The 23,931-nt window shown below is 40.8% G+C and overlaps 1 protein-coding gene across 1 annotated transcript in view; it reads left to right on the top strand.

Moving 5' to 3' along the window:
* The first annotated feature begins 4,448 nt into the window (after positions 1 to 4,448).
* SLC13A4 (solute carrier family 13 member 4) overlaps positions 4,449 to 23,931 on the top strand; it is a 57,471-nt gene continuing 37,988 nt past the window's right edge. Inside the window, 1 exon segment of the mRNA XM_042470670.1 lies at positions 4,449 to 5,152. Coding sequence (XP_042326604.1) covers positions 5,054 to 5,152 — 99 coding nt within the window. The 5' untranslated portion in view covers positions 4,449 to 5,053.

The raw sequence follows: 23,931 nt of genomic DNA, 5'->3' as shown, positions 1-23,931 counted from the left end.
GTCTCTCAATGGCTGCTGCCATACTGCAAAATTAATGCAGTTTCACACCACTTTAATTGTCATGGTTCCATCCTATGGAATCCTGGGATTTGTAAGTTTGTTGCGGGACCAGAGCTCTCTGACAGAGAAGGCTAAATTTCTCACAAAGCTACAAATCTAAGAATTCCATAGCATTCAGACATAGCAGTTAAAGTGAGGAAGATAAAGTGAGAAAAATAGGAGGAAGGAATATCAACAATCTAAGATATGCAGATGACACAATAGTACTAACAGAAAACCTCACAGACCTGGAACACCTACTAAGGAAAATCTAAGAAGAAAGTGCAAAGGCAACGTAATGTTGAACATAAAGAAAACAAAAATAATGACCACTAAGTTCAACTTAAACAATGAAGAAATAGAAATAGTAAAAGAATTCCTATACCTGGGATCAAACATTGATAGAAATGGGGACTGCAGTCAGGAAATCAGAAGAAGATTAAGAATGGGGAGGGTAGCTATGAAATAACTCAAAAAAGATTCTAAAATGCAAAGATATACCACTGACCACAAAAGTTAGAATCATACAAGCCATCATATTCCTTATTATCATGTATGGATGTGAGAGCTGGACAGTTAAGAAAAAAGATAGGAAGAAAATCAATTCATTTGAGATGTGGTGCTGGAGAAGAGTGCTGAGGATCCCATGGACAGCCAAAAGAACAAACAAATGGGTCCTACAGCAGATCAAGCTGGAAATCTCCCTGGAAGCCAAGATGACCAAACTGAGGCTGTTTTACTTCAGGCACATCATGAGCAGGAAGGACTCACTGAAAAATAATGCTGGGAAAGGTGGAGGGAAGTAAGAAAAGAGGAAGGACTCATGCAAGATGGATGGACTCTATTAAGGAGGTCACAGGTTTTATGGGGTTGCAGGAATTAGGTAGAGCAGTGGAGGACAAAGGGTCTTGGAGATGTCTCATCCAGAGGATCACCATGAGTCGAGATCAACTCGAGGGCAGTTAACAACAACAAAAGTTAAAGTGATGTCAAATTCTGTAATGTAGATGCAACCAATATGTCCTTTTGAGCTCATAGAATCATAGAGTTGGAAGAGACCACAAGGGCCATCCAGTCCAACCCTCTGCCATGCAGGAAATCTAAATGAAAGCATCCCCGACAGATCCAGCCTCTGTTTAAAGACATCCAAGGAAGGAGACTCCACTACACTCCAAAGGAGTTTGTTCCACTGTCGAACAGCCCTTACTGTCAGGAAGTTCCTCCTAATGTTGAGTTGGAATCTCTTTTCCTGGAGCTTTCATCCATTTCTACTTCAGTATCTTCTTTCCCCACAAAGCTTGGAAAGCTCCCCCCCCCACCATTCCCAGAATCCCCCACAACCAGCTGGTATATTCTGGATGTTGTCATCCAAAATGGTACATTTTCCTAGTGGCCAACCAGATGTTTTTTTGAGCAGCCAGCCTGATGAATCTGCATCCTCCTCCTCCCCAAACCATCTGCATCCTTTCCATCTGGAATGTCTATGTAACTGTGTTGATGGAGCTTTATAGTCCATTAGCATTAAATAGGATCCCAGCTTGGGCTTTTCTCTGATGAAAGCCATACAGATGTTTTCTGATCTAGAATAAGTAGGATATTCATGAGAAGGATGCCCTGTCTTTTTTTATATGCCCTGAGTTGTTGTGTCATTTTTATGTTGGTTCACAAGAACTGTAAATGAATTTATATACAAAAAACCAGAAAAACAGCATATCCTCAAAAAAATACAAAATAAAAAAATAAGCCCAGAAATTATTATTTTTGGCATAACCATCAACTGTCCTGATTTAACAGGGACAATCCTAATTAATCCTCTATTTCCCCACTTTTTCAGCTACTTTTAAAATATCCCAGTTTCCTCCTCTCACTTTCCCCCTGTTTCCTGAGTTTATTTCAGTGGCTGCAGACCGAGTCCAAATGCAAAAAAATAGTTTGCACTCAACTTGTCAAGGGGGAAGGGAGAGAAGGGGGCAGAATCTTTCCCTTCTCAGTAAACTCAGGCAAAAGTAAACTGCTGCAGATTCTCTTCACTTGGGTGCTCTTCCCCATTAGTACATTTTGCCATCTTGATCACTGTTTGATGTTGCTTGAGCACCTGTGTCTGGTTTTCATCTGTAAAATGGTGAAGGATAAGAAACAGTCATAAAAATATCAAATCAAGTCCATAATATAACATCTAAATCCACATTACCAAGTTAAGAAACATTAAGAAACATTAAAATTGAATTTTCCTCAAAACATATTTAGTCCTGTAGTAAATAAGATCACATACACATACAAATCCACACAGAGCTTCCAAATCCTTCATTAACTAATCCAAGCCACTAAGATTCTGATAGCTTATAGAAAAAGCATCATTTGGTGACATAAGCCCATTATCTTCCATCTCTGTCCAAGGAGCCTGTTAGCAAAGTATAAACGAGCCTTAACAGTGTGTGAAAGAGTAGTTGGTATATTGCATGGCACCTAAAATATAAGAAGAGATCTGCTGGTTCAGACTAAAGACTTACCATAGCATCTTTTCTCTTAAAGGAAGCTATACTAGGAAGCTCCCAGAATATCACCTACTGATGTTCAGAAGCTGGGTTTGCCTCATGGAGGCCACTGTTGCAGCAAAAACAGTGTGCCTGTGGCGACATTCCCTCATGGTTGGACAAGTACATTTTGCTGTCTAAGGCAAAAAAGGCTGCATCTGCATTGCAGAATTATTGCAGTTTGAAACTGTTTTAACTGCTATGGTTCACTGCTATGGAATTCTGGGATTTGTAGTTTTGTGAGATATTTAGCCTTCTCTGTCAGAGAGCTCTGGTGCCACAGCAAACTACAAACGCCAGAATTCCATAGGATAGAGCCATGGAAGTTAAAGCACTGTCATGGCCCATAAGTCCACCATGATTTGGTTGTGTTCTCTTCAGGTGCAGGGGAGAACATTCTCCCACTGTAAGTGCTGAAGTAAGGAGCCAGGCTATTTAACTGTTTGTTGAATGCAGTGCCATTTGGCTCAGGCAGCAACAAGTGCATCTGCACTGTAGAATTAATGTAGTTTCACACCACTTTAAATGCCATGCCTCCATCCTAACAAATCCTGGCATTTGTAGTTTCATGAAGCACCAGCATTCTTTGGCAGATAAGGCTAAAGGTGATCGCTGGAATAGCGGTATAGAAATAAAATATTATTATTATTATTATTATTATTATTATTATTATTATTATTATTATTGTCTAGCTACAAATCCCAGGATTCCATAGGATGGGGCCACAGCACTTAAAGTGATTTCAAACTGCATTATTTCTACAGTGTAGAAGTAATGCACCATAATCTCCTCTTCTTTCCAGCATAGTCACTCCCGCACATAATACAGCAGAATTCTAAAATATAAACAGCTAACTCAAACATTTCCCCCATATCATACAAGACAGCTCACTGATTACAAAGGACTACCATTTTGTTGTGGTTTCTCAATGTTTTTTATTTCTTTTCCTACATCTTATTTTTTTTAAAGCAGAAGATGTATCCACTGGTTATCCCTGTTTAGGAGAGTCTACCTTTGGTTTGGGATGAGTCACAAAAGGCTCACACACATTGTCTTGGGCCTATCCAGAAGAAGGCATTAAATCCCAAGCCATAGTACAGTGATATTAGTATAATTCCATGAGATGGTGCTCCAGAGACTAGGACCCGGATGCAAACTGCAGGAAAAGAGATTCCACCTCAACATTAGGAGGAAATTCCTGACAGTAAGGGCTGTTTGACAGTGGAACACACTTCCTAGGAGTGTAGTGGAGTCTCCCTCCTTGGAGGTCTTCAAATGGAGGCTGGATGGCCATCTGTCGGGGATGCTTTGATTTGGATTTCCTGCATGGCAAGGGGTTGGACTGGATGGCCCTTGCGGTCTCTTCCAACTCTATGATTCTATGATTCTATATTGCAGCCACTGTGTTTTGGGCCTGCCAACTACTTGACACTTTTTTATTCTTGCAACGCCAGGCTACCAACAAAGGCAGGAAGATTTGGTGACCCTGATGTGGTCCACCATACATCACTGGTGGGTGACATTAGATGTGACAGAGCTTCACCATTGGTTTCATTGGACTAAAGTGCGCCAAATGTGCATGTTCTCCAGAAATGAAATGTTGGGGTGTGGGGGCAGTAAGATCAAAAGTGAATCATGTTGTATTGTCAACAGGGATTCATATTTTCACAGCAGGTCCTTGGCCTTGAAACAGTCACATTGTTCAGCAGCTGTGGGCAGGGATGGGGACGTGGTGTGGGGAGGGAGGAATAGCACATCTTGTGGAAGAACATTGGTTTCCTTCTCAGTTATACTGTAGCAATGTCGACTAAGGGGTGGAGCCTCAGCCTTCTTCTATCCCTCTCATTGGCAAACTGCAGTAGGCCGAAACTTTTTCTCAGGTTTTTATCTTGAGATGCAAAGTAATCTTTGTAAGAATTGCTGCTCTGTAAGTTTCCTAGCAGAGGAAGGGGGGGTTAGATAATCTCTAAGCAGTTAAGAAATATTACAGGAAAGAATGCAGAAATGAGAAGCAGAAGAAACACTTTTTGAATGTTCTGAATTTTGTTTAGTAGTTTAATTTGTGTTTAAGTGGGCTACTAACACAAACTGGGGCATACCCAAAAGTGGGCAACTACTTTAAAGTAGTGATTCCCTATGCATGGTTTGTAGCTTTAAAAACAACAACATTATGACAGAAAGAAGAAAGACCATAGGAATGTGGAGTCAGCCTGGTGATTTCCTTACTTGTAACCAAGCAGGAGAACATTATGTTCTTCAGGTGCCTACAGTGTGATGGTCAAGAAGATGTGCTAGTCAGCCCTACCTAAAAGGTGTACTCACATCAATGCATTCAATAAGGCTTCCTTAAAGGAGAGAAAAAGAAAAAAAGCAGTGAAGAAGTCTTAGGTGGAAAGAAGGAAACCATTGGTCAGGGACTGGAAGACTCCATTCGGAAATATCCATTGGGACATCAAGGAATTAACAGCAGGTGGAGCAGGATGACAATAGTGAAGGAGCTACTCCGGGCCAGGAACCTGCTCTTGGTTATCCTAATTCCACTCTTGATGCTTCCTTTGCCACTCTTGTACCCCACTAGTGTAAGTATTTTGCATTCTCTTCTTTTGGGGGACATAGAAATGGATTGGTATGAGCCATGGAAGATAAGGCTGCCCCCTAGACATGTTTTAGAGCAGGAGAAGGGAGAACCATGGTAGTTTGTGCTGAAAAATAAAATATCTTAGTCTTCAAGGTATCTCATGACTCTTTGCTAGGCAACTAGGCAAGGCATTCAAGATGAGCAAGTAGCAAGGGGGGGAAAGCAAGGAAAGTTGTCAGGTTTGTATGGGCTCTTCTTTTTAGACTCTATACATCTTTGTCCTGCTAGTCTGCAAAAGAGGAAAACATAGCAAAAGCTGGGAGTCTGGATTACTAAGTGAACTACCTTAGAATGGATAGATGGATGGACAGATGAATTGTTAAAAACAGACAGTCAGTGCAAAGAAGTTGGCAGGGAAGTATATGTGTAACTAGTAGAGAAAATGACCTAACAAACTGTTGGTGTTGTATGCTTTCAAGTCGTTTTTGACTTATGGTGACCTTAAGCCAAACTTGTCATCTCTGAATTTTATTGGCAAGATTTGTTCAGAGAGGATTTGCTTGTGCTTTTTTCTGAGTCTAAGAAAATGTGACTTGTAACTCATTGGGCTTCCATGGTCAAGTATGGATTCAAATCCTGGTGTCCAGAGCAATAGTCCAACAATCAAACCACTACATAACATTACACAGTTAGAAGGCTGAAATTCCTAGTTGCCATTTCTTTATTCAACCAACTTATACAAAGCATCCCCAAAGGGATCAACCGATGTTTGGACACTTCCCCCATTCTTTATGAACACCAGGCTGATACAACTACTACTGTACTGTATATCCTTGCTGCCCTTTGCTGTGCCATAGCACTATGTATCGCCTAAGGCATTGTTTCTTTGAAGAGTGTTCTTGAATATGATGTCCTCATTTCAACCATATACTTTCCTTGTCTAAACCTGTACAAATAAAGAAGTGAGGGCTTTGCATCCTGAAATGAGTTCTGATTCACTTCTGAAATTCTGAACTTATACTATATTGCCACCTGGAGAAAATGGCCCACGAGTGGCCCTGGCATTTTCTGTTTCGCAAAGCTTCATTTTTTACTTGAGGAGTTTGATAGTGTAATTCTGCACCCCTTTTCTCAAATGATATTGTTTCTCTACAAAAATTGTAGGAAAAGAGTACAGCTAGCCTGGGGCCTCACCATGCATGAGAAGGCTGCATCATCCTGGACAACCAGATAGTAGACGGAGGGGGGGGGGATAATTAAGGGTGCATCAATGTTTATTTTGGGGGTCAGACATGTGTAATCTGCAGTTCCTTATTTGGACTGTTGGTGTACCTCTGTACTGAATAAGAAAAAAGCGACTTCAAGCATGGATGCTCAATGATTTTGTTCAGTCTGCAGTTTTACAGAAACTGACTCAATTCATACTTCCCATACTAATGTATGTATTAGAAAGTTGCTATCCTTCGGTGTTTGCACTTTGCCATGTTTTACAATATACTGTTTATATATTAAAAATATGCTGAGCTGTATACAAAAAAATCATGATAGGCTAAAATGCGTATTTAAAATGACATGATTTTGACACATTTACAACATTCAGAGTGATGTAGAAATGGGATGGGCAAAAAATGCAAAATTGCAAAATTGACATGGAATGGAGACAGAGAAAACCATCAATCCCTAATAACCAGGAACCTATTTCAGCCTCACTTCCAAATGCCCTTTAAAAGTATAGGCACAAAGTCACTTTTAAAAGGAGGAAACCCTAAAAGTGTGTGTGCATTGAGGTGATCTAGCAAAACCTCCTGATTTGGGGATAAAATTAAACATCTTGTCCCTAAAGCAGAAGTGACCAACTGTTGTCTGTCCTGGAAATTTCTTCTGGAGGCCAAAATGCTTTTTGAAAACCTTGAATTACTTAGGAATCCACTTCTATTTTTGAAAACCATGCAGGAAAGACCTGCAGCCTATTTCAAAGGTGCATTGCTGCTCCTTGGGTCATTTCCAGCTACATCATTACAGCACTGTGATTCTACTTTAATTGCCTGAATAATATCTTATGGAATCCCGAGTTTTCATAGTTTCATGAGCAAAGCATAGCTCTCAGGCTGAGAATTCTAAATTCCCCAAACTACATTGAAGATCCCAGGATTCCATGGGATGGTGCCATGACAGTTAAAGTGGAATGACAGTGCTCTAATATTGTAGCATGAATGGACCTTTTACAGCTTCTCAAAGGCCCTATACAGACAGGACAAAATAAAGCTGCTTTGAGTCACTTTGGAGGTATGGTGTTTCAATGATACATGCGTCCTAAGAGTCTGGAAGCTGCACCAAAGCTGCACTCCAGTCCTTAGGACTGGTGCGTGGCTTTGGTGCAGCTTCTGGACTCTTAGGACGCGTGTATCATCAAAACACCATACCTCCAAAGTGACTCAAAGCAGCTTTATTTTGGCCTGTCTGTATCAGGCCAAAGAGTCAGTATACCCCCCCCTTTTTTTTTTTCCAAAGGAAAGGACAGTCAGAGAGAATCTACTGGGGCTGCAGGCTACAAAAACATTCTTGTGGGGAGATCCACAGTCACAGGGCCACATTTTTCCTTCCCTTGCTCTAAAGCCTATTAAAATACAAAGGGAAATTTCCAAGGCTTTCTTCCACCAAACTCACAAAGCATTCTTGCTAGTTGGAGAAGGTTTGGGCTCTGTGGACGACAACACTTATGCAATCTTGCCCCCATAAAATTTCTTTGCCCAAAGTCCCAGAGTTATTCCACTGTATCCTCTCAGCTTAGAGCCCTTTCACACCCCATAGTCATAGCACTATGGCCTGTTACAGACAGCCAAAATAAAGCTGCTTCGAGTCACAGTGGAGGTATGGTGGTTCAATGATGCATGCGCCGAAGAGTCAGAAGTCAGCCCAAGCCACGCTCCAGACTGGCGCATGGCTTTGTGGTGGGCTTCTGGACTCTTGACGCATGCATCATTGAAACACCATACCTCCACGTGACTCGAAGCAGCTTTATTTTGCTGTCTGTAACAGGCCTATGATTCCACGTTATTCCAATGGCTGCATCTTATGAATACTGTTGTATGTTGGTGAGGCACTAGAGGATTTCTAGGCCTAGGGATTATAACCACACCTCCCTACACTGCACATTCTGGGATTTCATACAATGTTACCAACCAGTTAAAGTGGAATTGTAGTGCTACTACTGTGGAATATGAAAGAACCACTGATCTGGCTGTCAGCTGTGACTAGCTACCAGACTCTTCTAACCTTTAGCCATGCTGGCCAGCAGACTCTGTGAATTGTAGTCCAAGAAATACCTCTAACAAGCTCTGGCTATAGTAAATTGTACTTCCATGGTGAATGGAGGTATACCATTGAATGATAGATGCAGGCAATAAATAGCAATAAAAGGTTGTTGCCTTCATACAGTTCCTCTAAATAGGGATGGACAAGAAATTTGTTCAGTTTGTAAGCTTAGGATGCATATCCACTGCAGAAATAATGTTATTTGACACTGCTTTAACTGCCATAGCTCCATCCTATAGAATCCTGGGATTTGGAGTTTGTTGTGGCACTGAAGAGAAGGCTAAATATCTCAAAAAACTATAAATCCCAGAATTCCATAGCACTGAGCTAAGCCAATTAAAGGGATGTCAGACTGCATTATTTCTTTAAAAGTAGCCAGAAGAGTGCCAAGTTCCTCCCAAATCATGTTCCCAGACCTTAAATATTACAGATTTGTGAGATGTTACTCAGTGGTGAATAAAATGTACTCTGTGCATGCTCAAAACCATGAGCTGTGAAAAACCGTGTTCTAGTTAAATCCAATTTGCAATCTGGGAGCCTTGCTTTAGGCATGGAGTTATATTTCTCATTTCTTTCCACTTCTATCATCATCATTACCAAAGAATGTGGGCTGAGATGCATTATTGCTTGAAATGAAGAGGAGTCTGGATGAGATTTGCCCATCTGCTCTAGGAATTAGCTTCAAGAACAATCATGCCCCGTTGCAAATATTCTCAAGGAAGGCAGCTTTGTTTATTTTGCATTGTTTATTTTAATGAAGTCAAGATGCACCTTTTTGATTAATTTGTTTGGAAATTGTTTAATTAATGGTGTCCCCCTGTTTATCAGGGTTGGAGAAAACAAAGGAACAAATAGGCAAATTAAACAGATGAGAAGTCAGCAAAAACTAATTTCAACCTCATTAAGTGTGTAAACTAAGAGCAGAGCAAAGGAAGATAAATGAGGTTGTTTCCTTCCTTCGCACCTCTCGAGGTGACAAGAGCTAAGCAATTACAAGTTACAGAGCCAGCAGGATAATGAAGACAGAATTAAGGCATAACGAACGCACACACATGCACTAAGTATTCAATTAACAACAAACAGGTAGACAGTTAATTAGATTAGGGACCGGGGAAACAATTTGTTTTTTATTTATTCATTTATTCAAATATTCCTATCCTATCCTGTTTCCAAAGATCTAACCATCTCACAGCCAGGGGCAATGAAAGGAAAGCATGATATTTGATATATTTCCTAGCTGTCTTTCAAGACCATGGTTTTCCCAAGATGAATTTACAGTATTAAACAGTTAAAAATCAGTGTGAAATGATAAAGGCACCATAAATTCTAATTTTTAAACTATGATAGTTAAAAAATAAAATACAGTTTCAAATACCCAAAAGCTGTAGATGCCATTAAGGTTTTTTGTATAATATTTCTAAAGATGATTATTGTCCTGTGTTGCTTTCACATATTTTTACTTGCAATTTTTCCTCATTTTTTCATTCATTTTTATTTATTTTTTTAAAAAAACAAAACAAACCTTAGCCCTCTTAAAATAGGAACTTAATATGCAATTTTATACGTGTTGAAATGGGTATTTTGCTCACACACTGTGTATTGAAATGTATATTTTGAAATAACACCTGAAAACTGTTGCAGCATTTGGAGAAAGGTGAAATGCAACTGAGACCCAAGTTTCAGGCTGTGCATTAGCTGGGGAGGTGTAGATTGAGCCGTTTTGTGTAGGATTTTTAAAGATTGTGGCCAGAATTCACAACTGCAATTACAAATGTGTAACCTAGAGTTACACATTTGTTAGTGATTTGTATTCATGATCCTTATGCATTGAACAGTTGAGAGACTATGGCGGTTTACAGACCGCCAAATAGTACGTCATCAATACGTACTAGGGTTAGGAAGGGGCGGTGCTTCCGCACCCCCCTAACCCTAGTACATATTGAATACGTACAAGATGGCGGCGCCCTGTTCATACGGGCGCCGCCATCTTTACGTATCGGACGCTGAGCGTCCGTACGCGTCGCGGGCGTTGTGACGTAGTGAGTGCGCCCCTGGCGCCTCGCTACGTCGCAAACGCGACTTAAAAAGAAGCTCCATTTTGGAGCGTCTTTTTCGGTCCGCGCGGGAGTCGGGCCGTGTGAAGGCTCCGGCTCCCCCGCGGACCTACTGGCGGCGGCGGCAGAGCGCCGCAAAGCGGAGGTATGTACCCCGCCCATGTAAGGAATGTAAAAGTTCCCCAGTCCTCACTTTTTGGGCAGCAGCTGCTGCAAGTGGTAGAAGTCTGTTCTTCCATCCATTGGAATTCAGCTGACTAGTGTTTCCATCCCTGTCCTGCAAACAATATTTGGTGAAAGGGGGAATCCTCCTTCTAACACTAGGGTTCATTAATGAGGGTTGAAAACATCAGTCTATTATGTCTCAATAGACAGGACAGCAGACTCCATTTTAAAAATTACACCAAATTATTTGAAAAATTGTTTGTGAGTAACTCAAAAATGTTCCCCCTTGACTGGGAGAATGAATAATAAAATGGTAAATGAGATTAAAAGTAAACAAGCATAAAGCAATGCATTTTGGTGTGAATAATCTCCATCGTACATACATTGATGGAATCTAAGTTAGCAAGCACTGATCAAGAAAGAGATCTTAGAGTTTTTGGAGGATAACGTAATGAAACTGTTCATGCAGAATATAGTTGTGTGTTTTTTTTTTAAAGCAGGAGCAAATTTTGTTTTGGGCGTAATTTGAAAAGAAGTCAGAAAGAAAACCAAGAATATCATACTTGTGTAACATTTTCAGAATTTCTGAAGTCATGGAAGGTTCTCCTGCACTGGATGGATGGATGGATGGATGGATGGACGGACAGACAGACAGACAGACAGACAGAGGAAACTAATATTGTGTGTGTGTGTGTGTGTGTGTGTGTGTATAAACTAAAATACAATTTTAGTCCCCTTTACAGATTGTATACAGTTACAAATATCCTAAAGCAATAAGACCCTCTCTAAACTTGGAAGTTAAGCGGGATCATTACTTGGACAGGGGACCACCAACAAATATCAAGTGCTGTAGGTTACATTTCAGAGGAAGGAACTGGCAAAATCACCTCTGAATATTACTTGCCTAACAAAATCCTATAAAATTCTTGCGGTTACCATAAGTTCACAGTTGACTTGAAGACACATATACATATGCAGACACACACTCATATCCTCACAAGTACATCTAAGTGCCTGCATAGAAACTCTGAAACTCCCTTCTGAGAGCGGTTAGATTGGCACCTTTCCAACTTTCTTTCTGCAAGCAGGTTAAGACTTTCTATTTCTGCAGGCTTTTGAAGGCTGACTGCTGAAGGGGACTGGGTTCTTATTGTCTATGTTTTGTTTATTTGTCATTTTTAAGAGTCATGTTCTAAATCTGGGTTTAATTCAACAACACGGTGTCTTGGAGGTATCTCACTGATGGGATCACCATAAGTCAAAGTCAACTTGACGACAGTTAACAACAAATGGCGAAGGGAGACAGAGAAAAGCTCCTCCTGCTTCCATAATACTGAAACCTGGGGCCATCCTCTGAAGCTGAATGGTAGGAGATTGGGGCAGATAAAAAGAAGTTCTTCTTCACATGATACATAGTTAAATTCACCACTCCAAGACTGATAGTGGCTGATAACTTAGAAGGTTTGAAAAGGGGATAGGAAAAAATTCATGAAGGATGGTGCCATTAGTTGCGCTATCACCTCCAGTTATCTGTGACAATATGCCTTTGTGTTGATCAGTTGCTGGGGATTAGTCAGTTTACTTTTGAAATAGTGCAAGAATTCTACAAGTATGGCAGCTCCCTTCTGCAGAAGTGTGCTCTTCAACCCATGAAGAGTGAAGTGCCTTAGAGGCTGTGCAGACTGCCCAAGAAGTGGCCTGCAGCCGTCTCCAGCTGTAAAGGGTGCGATAGCTGCAGCATCGCAGCTTTCAGGTACTCCTTTGGGACTACATCGTGTGGACACAGCGCCAGTGGAGTGCCGTGATGCATGCACTGTGTGGAGTGTCATGCGGTGTCCCATTGCGCAGTGCCGTGCCACCCTGGGGGCAGAGTCGGGGCATGTGTCAGATGGACGCTATGCCCGGACTCCACTCCGAGGCTGGCCTTTATGGCTGGTGTGCACAGTCCCTTAGTCTTCCTTTTCCCTTTGACTTTTGCAATCCTTGCAATAGCAAGTATGTGGGTGAATGCATTTTCCAGCAACACTACGTAAGAATGGCTGTCCTGCTGTCATCTAAAATATTTCAGGGTGGCTTGATCTTGAATGGGAGATTAAGATTCATTGGCTTTAATAAGGACCTTCTTCTACTAAAGAATGAAAAGTGCTCAAATTGGTTTCCTGCTATGTTCCTGATACTAGAGGTCTAATATGTTAACTTTTCCAAATTTTTCTTACCACTGGGCAATTATGAGAATTTTTGTGGATTTTCTGCATATTGGGAGGTTCTTCCCCTCCAAAAAAATGTTGACATGATGAGAGGGGGAATGTTGGGCTTTCTGCAAATTATTTCTGCAGGAAATGCAATATTTTTGTACAGAGAACCTGAAGTATGTGCTATTGCTAATGGGAAATAAATAGAGGTCTTTTTTACTGGATTCTAGTCCCCATCATTTCAGCAGTAATATTGTGGCACAGATTTCCTTGTTTGGATGTCCTGTGTGCTTCTTTCAGGTACACTATTCATGCAGGAAAAACTACTTCTATAGCCTTACAGTATAGGCATTGAAGCCTAAATCTGAAATTGCATCCTACAATTGATAAGATTCAACTCAACTTGCTTGATAATTTCTTTCACTCCTCCTTGTAGCAAATCCTTTGTAAAAGCATAAAAATTAAATTAACCCTTTTCTGGCTTTCTCTTGCTCTCTTTGGCAAAGATTTATGTCTTTCTTATGACAAATCAATAAGAAGATGGCTGTTGGCTTTCTTCCCTCTTTACTCCCCACTCAACCTGCAAAAACTGAAATCAGAACTGACTGGAAATAGCTTTACTGAACCTGTTTCATGTAAGCAAAGATGGGCACTTTCAAATTTGTGTCCCTCCTGGACCCAGCTGTGCTGCAATGACCAAATATTCCAAAACTGATCACTTCGGTATCTTTGTGTTTTTGCTGTTTCATACTCTGGAGGGTGTATCCCTTCTCCTGAACCAGTGATTTAACAAAGGACTATGAAGTATGAAGATACAGTACTCAGAGGAATCTGAAGACACAATACTCCAGAAACATGGGGGGGGGGGGGGATTTGACAAAAAATAAATGGGTTGATGAGGGAGTATCAGAGGGCTTGAGATGGGGCACGTTTTGGGGTCACACAGTTCTGAAAAGGAAAAGTGTTTAAGAGTTGAAAGGCTGCTTCAGCTATTTATTTATTTAATATCCCACCTTTCTTCAAATGGGACCCAAGGCACCTCATCCATGAGTTAAAACAACGTACTTCAATTATAATTAAACAAAGTAAACAAAAATGTTAAAACACAATTAAACAAGCTACTCTATTAAAACATCAATACTTTTTAAAATATATATGTATAAAAATAAAAATCCTAACAAAAAACAATAGTAATGCAGTATGTGCACCTAACAGTACAAGGCAGCTTCTCTTCATTTATTCATTCATTCATTGAGAGTATTTATACCCATTCTTCTGCCAGAGTGGCTTAAAAATAGTTAATTAGACAATTCCCTGCCCACAAGCTTACAATCTAAAAAAGACTTATCACAAAAAGAGTGGGGAAGGGAAACAGGTCCAGTAGATACTATCAGTTCTTCTCTCCCTCCAAAGGCAGGGTGGTGGCCATTGGAATGGAGGGAGGGTCCTTCATCTGCCCCTGGGCTAGGAATGGTGGAGCTGTATCTGACTCTTCTCTCCCTTAATCTTCTGTGCCTTACATTTAGTAGGAATAATTGGAATGAAAATGATTGATGGTGGATGGGGTGGTGAATTGCATCCAAACCCTATTTTGCAGATAGCATTCAACATTTCTGTTAGCATCACTGAAGTTCCGATTCAACCCTGCAGTAGATTCAGCAAACTATTGACATGAGAGCTACCAGCCACTGCTATTGTGGGATGGATGGATACACACACACACAAGCAGTGGCTGATAGCTCTCTCTCTCTCTCTCTCTCTCTCTCTCTATATATATATATATATATATATATATATATATATATTACAAAAGTAAGCAATAAAATTAAACTGTTGCAGTATTAAAACACATTATTAATTAAAAGAATAAAATTGAGTTAAAAAAGAATACAATATCCCCAGCCCATTCTTTTAAAAAAATATGTTTTAAAAGCCTGTCTGATCAAGTCTAACCATCTGGCATGTGGTCTTCCTCTTTTTGTACTTCCCTCTGCCTTTTCCAGCATCATTGTCTTTTCTGATGATTCATTCCTTCTCATGATGTAGCCAAAGTATGACAGTCTCAATTTAGACATCCTGGCTTCCAGGTAGAATTTGAGCTTGATTTGTTCTAGAACCCATTTATTTGTCTTCTTGGCTATCCATGGTATCTTCAGCACTCTTCTCCAGCATCACATCTTAAATGAGTTGATTTTCCATATATCAATAAGGTGGAATTACAAATGTGTATGGATACTGGATGCTACCATTGGTAAAGCATCAAACCTGAACCAAGGATAACTGTCCATTATTCTAGTGGTTGCCCAAACACTAAAGGAGCTTTGTATTAAGTGCAGGGCCTAATTTCTGTTTCACTTATTGATCATGAGAAACCCAACCTTCTTATTCCAGTGTCCTCTCAACAAATGACCTACTGGTAGAACAGAACCACAGGTGTGGTGTTCCTTGGCCTTCTCCAGGAAGAATTTTAAAATGCCAATAAGAATGGCCGAGCTAATCAATCCTTTTGTATTTTGTGTGAACAATGGGAGAGCAGACAATAACGTTACATAACTAGAAAAAACCTCTCAACTTTTTCCTTAGTCTTGGCTATCGTAAAATCAAGTCAAGTGAAATGGAAAAAGATTAGCATAGTGCCAGCTAAAGACAAGCTGGCTTTTAAGCACTTGATCATTAAATAGCCTAGTCATCCAGCAGCCCTGTTACTTGATCATTAAATAGCCCAACAGAAGCCGATTAATTTTTAGCTGGGATTAATTAAAAAAACGTTCTATTGTGAATTATTTTCTCTCTAACTGCTTGCCAGTCAAGATATTAGTCATCATGGCTACATAGAGCATTTTTGTTCAACTGCAGTATGCTATTGAATATCAGTTGCCTGGGTGCAACAATAAAAGAACAGGGCTTGAAACCTCACTCAGTCATGAAAACCCACTAGGTGACCTTGGACAGGTCACATCTCTCAGCCTTAGAGAAAAGTTATGGCAAAGTCCCTCTGAATAAATCTCACCAAGAAACCACTAGGATAGGGCCATTGTAAGTTGTAGTTGCCTTGGAGGCACATAACAACAACAAATTTGGCTTTATGTGCAGTTCAGTCCTGTGAGCTTCAGCATGTTGGCCTAGAAGAATAGAGGCAGAACGTTGCTGTTGTTAACTTTATTTGTATCTCACCTTTACCCCCAAGACTGGCACTCTGGAGAACTCTTTTTTAAGAGCTAGTGGCTTTATTATTGGACTTTGAGATCAGATTCTCCACTCAGCCACGGAAATCCACCAGATAACCTTGGGGGAGTCACATACTCTCAGTTCCAGAAAACCATGTGATGGCTTGAAGGCACACAACAACAAGTACTCTCCTTATGTTTGCCCACTGTAAGAAACGTTGCTTCTTTGGGTTTTATTTTATCTTATTATTCTATAATCCAAACATGTATAAGTTGTGTTTTTGTTAAAATATTTAGTGTTTGCATAAGGAATGTGCATACATCTAAACATCTCTTTTAAAATTCCTCTTGTTGTTAGATTAATGTTGCTGGAAGTCTTCTATTGGCTCCTTGTTAATGCATCCCAAAAACATTTCTCAGTAAATCTTTATGCATATCCACAAGACCATCCTTAGTAAGAGTCAGGTCAAGGTGTTTACCTCAAGTGGTAGATGGGAGTCTACAGCAGTCCTCTGTTTATTCTTTCTATGCACATACATCTGCCATAGTTCCCCTTTGCTGGAAGACAAAACTGTGTGCACAACATACCTTTGTACAAAACATTTTGAGTTCCAGTTTTGTGGAAGGTTGGGTATAAATACAGGTATAAATAAATAAATAGCCTGTCCTTTATTCCCTAAACTGGTCCACTGATAGGATTGCCAGTTCAGGATCACCTCAGGTTTCCAGACCAATGCCTGAGACCTAGGGATGATCTCCTGATGGTATGATAGTGTGTTATGCATTAAGTATCAACTATGGTTGCTCACAGCTTGTCATTCACATTCATACATATATGGAGGGAGAAAATGAACTTACTTTTATATTTGGAAATAAAGACATAAATCTTATCTACAGAGCTGTTCTCAGATCAAGGTGAAATGAGGGGGATTATTCCTTTTCACTTACTTAGGGAGATTGGATAAGGCACTATTAATCTAGCCTGCTTGCTTTTAGCCAGAAGGTGATGTAGAGCAGACCAGGGGATGAGACCTGGTGTGACAACTGGTAACTGGAGGAAGACAACTAAGTAAATACAGAAATCCCCAGAGTTTTTGCAAGCTGAAGCAACAAATTGGTTAAGTCTCGCAAAGGGTGGTACGTTGCTGCTCTACTAGCTGAGCTGAAAATTTGCACTCAGCCCTTTCTTCTTGCCTGAAGGTGAGGCAACTAATGCCTCAAAGTGACCCATGAACATAGGAGACTCAAGGGCAGGCCTTGAGATCAAGCATCAGTACTGAACTAAGGCTCAACTAGCAGTCCAATCAACTTCTGCATAGGGGCATAGATCTGATCTTCTGCACCTCAGACAGCAAAATGTCCTGGACTGTTCTTGCATAGCCATCTATGCAGTTTCTTTTCCATCTTCCTGTCAACTATGACAAGCAAAGTCCAGGATGACCTCTGAATATAGATGGGATGCAGCTCTTGAAAACTGGGAAGTATGCCTTTCGTAACAGTATGGAAGGTCTGATCAACAGAGCTTTAAACAATCCTTGTGGGTTGGAGATGTTAACAGCAATATAAGCCAAAAGGCAAACTCTAAACACAAGGATATGAATTCTAGAGGAGTAGCTAAGGAAGAGAATGCTATCCACAGAAAAACTGGCAGTAAATTAATAAATGAAAACAAACAAAGCTTCAAATGGCTATACAGTGGGCCCTTGGTATCTGCTGGGGTTTGGTTACGGGATCCCTTGGTGGATGCTAGAGTCGGTGGATGTTCAAATGCCATTAAATATAATGGATAGTAAAATGGTGTCCCTTATATAAAAGGGCAAAATCAAGCTTTGCTTTTTGGTATATTCGTTTTTGATATTTTCAAGCTCTGGATGGGTAAATCTATGGATACGGAGGGCAAACTGTCATATACACCAATGCACAGAATAACAAGGATAATAAGATGTATGGAGAACAAAACATATGAGGAAAGGTTGAATGAGCTGGGCATGTTCAGCTTGGTAAAGAGAAGACTGGAGGGAGACGTGATTGGATGGTATAAAAACTTCAAGGGTTGTCACAGAGAGGAGCATGCACGCCTGTTCTCTGCTATCTCAGAGGAGAGGAGCAGGTATAATGGTGTGGAGTTAAAGGAGAGTAGATTTCAAGTGAACATTGGAAGGAACATACTGACAGTAAGAGCACTAAGAGCTGTTCAGCAGTGGAACCAATTGCCTTGTGCTGGGGTCTCCTTCTCTGTACATCTTCAAAAATAGTCTGGACAGCTACCTGTTGAGGATGCTTTAAGTGGAGATCCTGCACTGAACATGGGGTTGGACTACAACTCTATATTTTTATGAAAACGACTGACATTTTCTAATCCTTCCATACTTTTTTTTTAAAATGGTTATTTTCTATTTCTTGGAACGGATGGTCCCCCCCAAAAAAATTTTTTTACTTATTTTACTTAGAACGATCAGAAATTTCACATTTAAGTTTCTTTATGAATTTTCAGGCACATACCCTCTGAAACTGGTGATGTACTCATTTTTTATTTGCTGATAAGCTCTAGCACCTCATTATTTGTCACCGCAGTTTGACTCAGATGCTCAATCTGAAAAAGTCAGGTTAGGTACAAATGTCTCCTCTACATCTTTTGCAGTGAAGATAGATACGAATAATTCATTCAGCTTTTACCTATCATCTTTGAGCAGACCTTTTGTTCTCTTGTAATCTAATATACCAGATGCCTCCCTAACTACTTTTCACCTTCCAATAAGTTTAAGTAAATTATTGTTGTTGATCTAAATGTTTCTGTTTATTAGTTTAAAAAAGACGTACTAGTTTATCATGCAGGGACAATTGGATGTATAAACAATGATTCACCCATTAAAACTGCACAATCAAGATTAACATTCACATGACATTGCGTTCAAAGCGCGATTATCCCAAGATAATTGCACACTTGCACTAATGGTTTTTACATGACATTGTGGTGAAAAGCTATCAAAGTGCCATTATCCCGTGAATAACCAAGCAATAAACAGCAACAAATTATTCATAGATTTTCCTGTGAATGATTTTTTGCTGTTTATTGCCTGGTTACTCCCTGGTTATTCTCAGGATAATTGCTCTTGTGTGTGAAAATGTTAATCACGTTTAATCGCATTTTAATCTCGATTGTGCGATTTTGTCGGGTTAAGTGGTTTAAGTGGTAATCACTGTTTAAACTATCAATTTCCCCCATGTGATAAACTCAATAGTTAGACTTTGGGGCCTGATGTCATGGCCAGCCAAGAGCCGGACTCAGAGGATGAGGAGGAGGGTGTGATTACTCCAGTGCAAGGGGCAATTGAGGCTACACTAGGTGCTAATCCTGCTCTGCCAGATCCCAGCTGCGATCTCCCAGCCCCAGAGGAGGAGGCTCAGCCAGGTCCTAGTGCTGGTGGGATTCCTCTTGTGGTGCAACAGCCTAGAGGTGACTCTGGGAAGGAATCATGCCTGGAGGTTCCTTCCTTTAGGCAACGCAGGGCTGAGAGTGCTTGTGTGAGTAGATCCAGGAAGATTGCTGAGAGGCAATTAGCAAATCAGCCTCAGGTGGCATGGGGGAGAGCGTCTCTTACTTAACGAGCAGAGAGATGCCAACTCAGTGCCAGAGTTTATTGCATGATCCTTTGGTGTGATTGCTGCCTGCACTGGCTCCGTGTATCTTGACTCCTTGTTGCCTTGACTCTTGACTTCGGAACGGACTGGACTATTGCTACCTTCTAGCTGACCTGACCTTGGACTGGACTGACTATCGTGATCTCTGTATTCCTGACTTTGGCTTTGGCTTTTGGCTTGCTCTCTTGCTCACTCCTTGCAAGGTTTGTGGACTGTTTCCAGCTGCATAGCTAATTACCTTGCTGAGCCATCCTTATCGGCGTGTGTTTGTTTGTGCTGGCCACAGTCCAGGACAGAACCTCAATTTCTCCTTGCATTGGAGTAATCACATCCTCCTCCTCATCCTCTGAGTCCAGCTCTTGGCTGGCCATGACACCTGGAGAGCTAGTTGTTGCTGTTGTTTGCCTTCAATTTGTTTTTCACTTATGGCAACCCAAGGCTTATGGTGTTTTCTTAGGAAGATTTGTTCAGAGTATCACCCAAGTTTTGGCTCCTCTGGAGGGCTACAAAAAATGTTATCGCAGCCATCATTTTAGAAACTGGAAGTAATGATATGTTACTTCTGGTTGTCTCTTAGAATGTTTGGGGGTGACCTGGCTATTTCAGAGTGGGGATCTCCTTGAAACAGCATGTTATAGCCTCTGTTGCTGTGTGCCTTCAAGTTGTTTCTGACTTATCAGACCCCTAAGGCCCAGGAGATTTTTTAAAACACTGAAAAAACCCCTGATAAACAAGTCTCTCCCCCCCCCCAAAAAAAAATTTTTTTAGGAGGTGCCAGAGACTTGGGGAAGATCAGTGAGTGTCCAAAGGGCTTCACTGACACATGTGGCATGTGAACCCACCCACTGTTTTCTGAAAGGGTCTCAGTGTGACCTGTGGGCTGCATGATTCCTATCCCCCTGTTTAGAAGAGCATTTAGATATTAATTTTATGCACACACAAAAAGACTAAAATCATTTTATGTTGTTCAAGGTAGCTAACAAAAAAAATTGAACAAAATTGTTTACCTTCTCAAAATCCCACTCCCAGACCACTCACTCCTTTTGCCTTAATGTCAAGTTAGGTTTGTATGGTCAGACTTTTTTTCCTTACTCCCCCCGAACTCCAAATATCAGACTTCCACCCTACCCCATCAACTCTGTATGACTCTTTCAGGTTCCAGAATTGCTCGTGATCATGAAGCACAGTTGGAGAGTGCTGTTTGGAAAATAAGCAAGACACTCAGCTACATGCACAGATCTAACCATGCATTTTGCTCAATCATGTACAGCATAACTACTGAGTCACACAACTCAGTTGCCAACTCTTCACAGTGACGTATAGAAAAATCAAAGAAATACATGTCTGTAATGAATTAATTTCTATTTCCTGCTGTGTGTTCTGTGAATAATCATCATCAGAACTTTAAAAAAGAGGGAAAAAATGTTGAAGAATTTGACCTGTCACTACACAGGCAATGTGAATTCTGTGGATAGGAATTAACAACACACTCCCCACATGCCGACAAGGGCCATCCAGTTCAACCCCCTGCCATGCAGGAAATCTAAATCAAAGCATCCCTGACAGATGTCCATCCAGCCTCCAGGAAGGAGACTCCACTACACTCCAAGGGAGTGTGTTCCACTGTCAAACAGCCCTTACTGTCAGGAAGTTCCTCCTAATGTTGAGGTGGAATCTCTTTTCCTGTAGCTTGCATCCATTGCTCTGGGTCCTAGTCCCTGGGGCAGCAGAAAACAAGCTTGCTCCCTCCTCAATATGACATCCCTTCAAGTAGTTAAACAGGGCTATCATAGCACCTCTTAACCTTCTTTTTCTCCAGGCTAAACATCCCCAGCAACCTAAGGCATTCCTCATAGGAGATGGTTTCCAGACCCTTCACAATTTTAGTCACCCTCCTTTGGACACGCTCCAGTTTTTCAACATCCTTTTTAAATTGTTGTGCCCAGAACCGGACACAATATTCCAGGTGGGGCCTGACCAGAGCAGAATAGAGTGGCACTATTACTTCTCTTGATCTAGACACTATATTTCTATTGGTGCAGCCTAAAATCGCATTGGCCTTGTTAGCTGCCACATCACACTGTTGACTCATGTTCAATTTGTGGTCTACTTGGACTCCCAGTTCCCCTTCATACGTAGTTTCATTCAGCCAGGTGTCCCCCATCCTATATCTGTGCATTTCATTTTTCCGCCCTAAGTGCAGTACTTTACATTTCTCCATGTTGAAATTCATTTTGTTAGCCTTGGCCCAGCTTTCCAATCTATCAAAGACATTTTGAATCTTGATCTTGTCCTCTGGGGTCTTAGCTACTCCTCCTAATTTGGTGTCATCTGAAAATTTTATAAGTATGCCCCCAATGTTTATTCCCTTAAACAGTGTCAGCTAGTAGCTCCCATGTCAGTGGAGTTTATCAGTCAGGGGACAGGATAGGGAAGGGATTGCTCTCTCATCCTTATCCCATCCATGACCCATCTGTACCCATAGTGAAAGTGACTGCACAAATCACTTTCACATGAAAGTGGGCTGAAAAGTGCTGTCAGCTGTCAGCTGAAAGTGCTTTAACCATCATGGTATTAGTAGGTTCTTCCGTTAATACAAAAGACTGCAAATGACAGGAGAAAGCACTTTCAGCTGATGGCTGAAAGCGTTTTTCAGCATGCTTACATGTAAAAGTGATTTGTGAGATCACTTTCACTTGTGCTTCCCTGCCAGGACAATGATAAGTCATGTGTGAAAGTCCTTCCCATGATCAGGCAAGAAGGAAACGACGAGGACGAGACAGGGATGGGACAGTGACACCCTGTCCCTCATGTGATAAACTCCACTGACTTTAATAGAGCAGACTGTCTAAGTAGAAGTCCTCAGGTTCAATTCCAGGCATCTCCTATTATGTCTTATTTATTTCCTATGTGCCTATTCTACCTCCCCATCTCCTGTTTATTTTTTTGCTATACCTTTCCACCAAATGGTGTTCAAAGTGGCTAAGAGCATAAGGATATACATACAAATATATAAGAACCAAAATAGTTTTAAAGAAACAGTAGATAAAAACAGCAGTGAAATCCATGCAAACAGCTAGTTGAATAAATTGCAATACATTTTCAGTATTCATAAAAGCCGAACGAGAAAGAGCTTGAAGAGCTCCTGCAGCTGCCAATCAGATCAGGTAATACCGAGCCAATGGACTAATAGCTTGACACATTAAAAAGTAGTTTTATCATTTCCGTCAAAGCCCATTGCATCTTGTCCGGCTCTCAGATCATTTACTTTTCCCTTTATTTGGTGACGGTGGGACACCTTTTGTATTCATGATTGTCTGTGTGCAAATCGCAAATCTTCGCAGAGATTTGGGCAAAGCCACAAGTTCTGACTGCTTTCTTCGCTTTCTTCCTCTCTGGGAACTTGAGAAAAGTTCTCTGTTCCTTAATACAGTCAGATCCCCAAGTGAAGCAATATAATGGACCCTCTGCTGGAAAGCTTACAACATGAATCAAAGTTACATAATGGTTAAGTATCAAAACAAAGTTTCAAGTGGGGGATTATATTACTGTAAGAGCTGCTGTGCGCCTGTTTAAAGCTGTAGAGCAACTTGAAACTGCTATTTCATCTGAACCATTGATGCCAACATTTGACGAGTCATAGAAGCCAACTTCTCCCCAGTAAGTTGATTGAATTAACACTAGAATCCCCTTCTGCATAATGCTTCAGCTCTAAACAATTTGCTAGAAATAAATTTGCCACTTAGGTTGAAGAAATCAGGATTATTTTCCTAGCAATGAATGAGAAAGGCTTCAGATGTGTTTAGAAAGACACTGAGGTAGAGCTGAGAAAAATTCCTTTGAAGGGATATGACTCCCAGAATCTCTCAGAGAGCATGATTGCTGATTGTACAAAGTAGGGGATTCTGGAGACTGTAGTCCATAAAAAGAAAGTTTTCCAAGCTCTGTATCTGGCATGTCTGAAATAAGAGGACAAAACATCCTCCAGGTTGTCCACCTATTTTACAAAAAGAGAAGTACCTCTCAGACCAGAAGTTCCCCCCAAACTGCAGTGAGGGTCATGAGGGCACCAATAGCAATAGCATTTATATTTTTATATTACTTATCAATGAACTCCTTAAGTGGTTTACAATCTGTAAGCCAATTGCCCACAGCAAGCTGGGTATTTTTTCTACCAACCTATGAAAGGATGGAAGGCTGAGTCAGCCTTGGAGCCCTGGGATTGAACTCACAACCTTGTAGCTG

Source organism: Sceloporus undulatus, chromosome 5 (assembly GCF_019175285.1).
Source record: "Sceloporus undulatus isolate JIND9_A2432 ecotype Alabama chromosome 5, SceUnd_v1.1, whole genome shotgun sequence".
Lineage (NCBI taxonomy): Eukaryota > Metazoa > Chordata > Lepidosauria > Squamata > Phrynosomatidae > Sceloporus > Sceloporus undulatus.
This window is presented reverse-complemented; position numbering and strand designations above follow the sequence as displayed.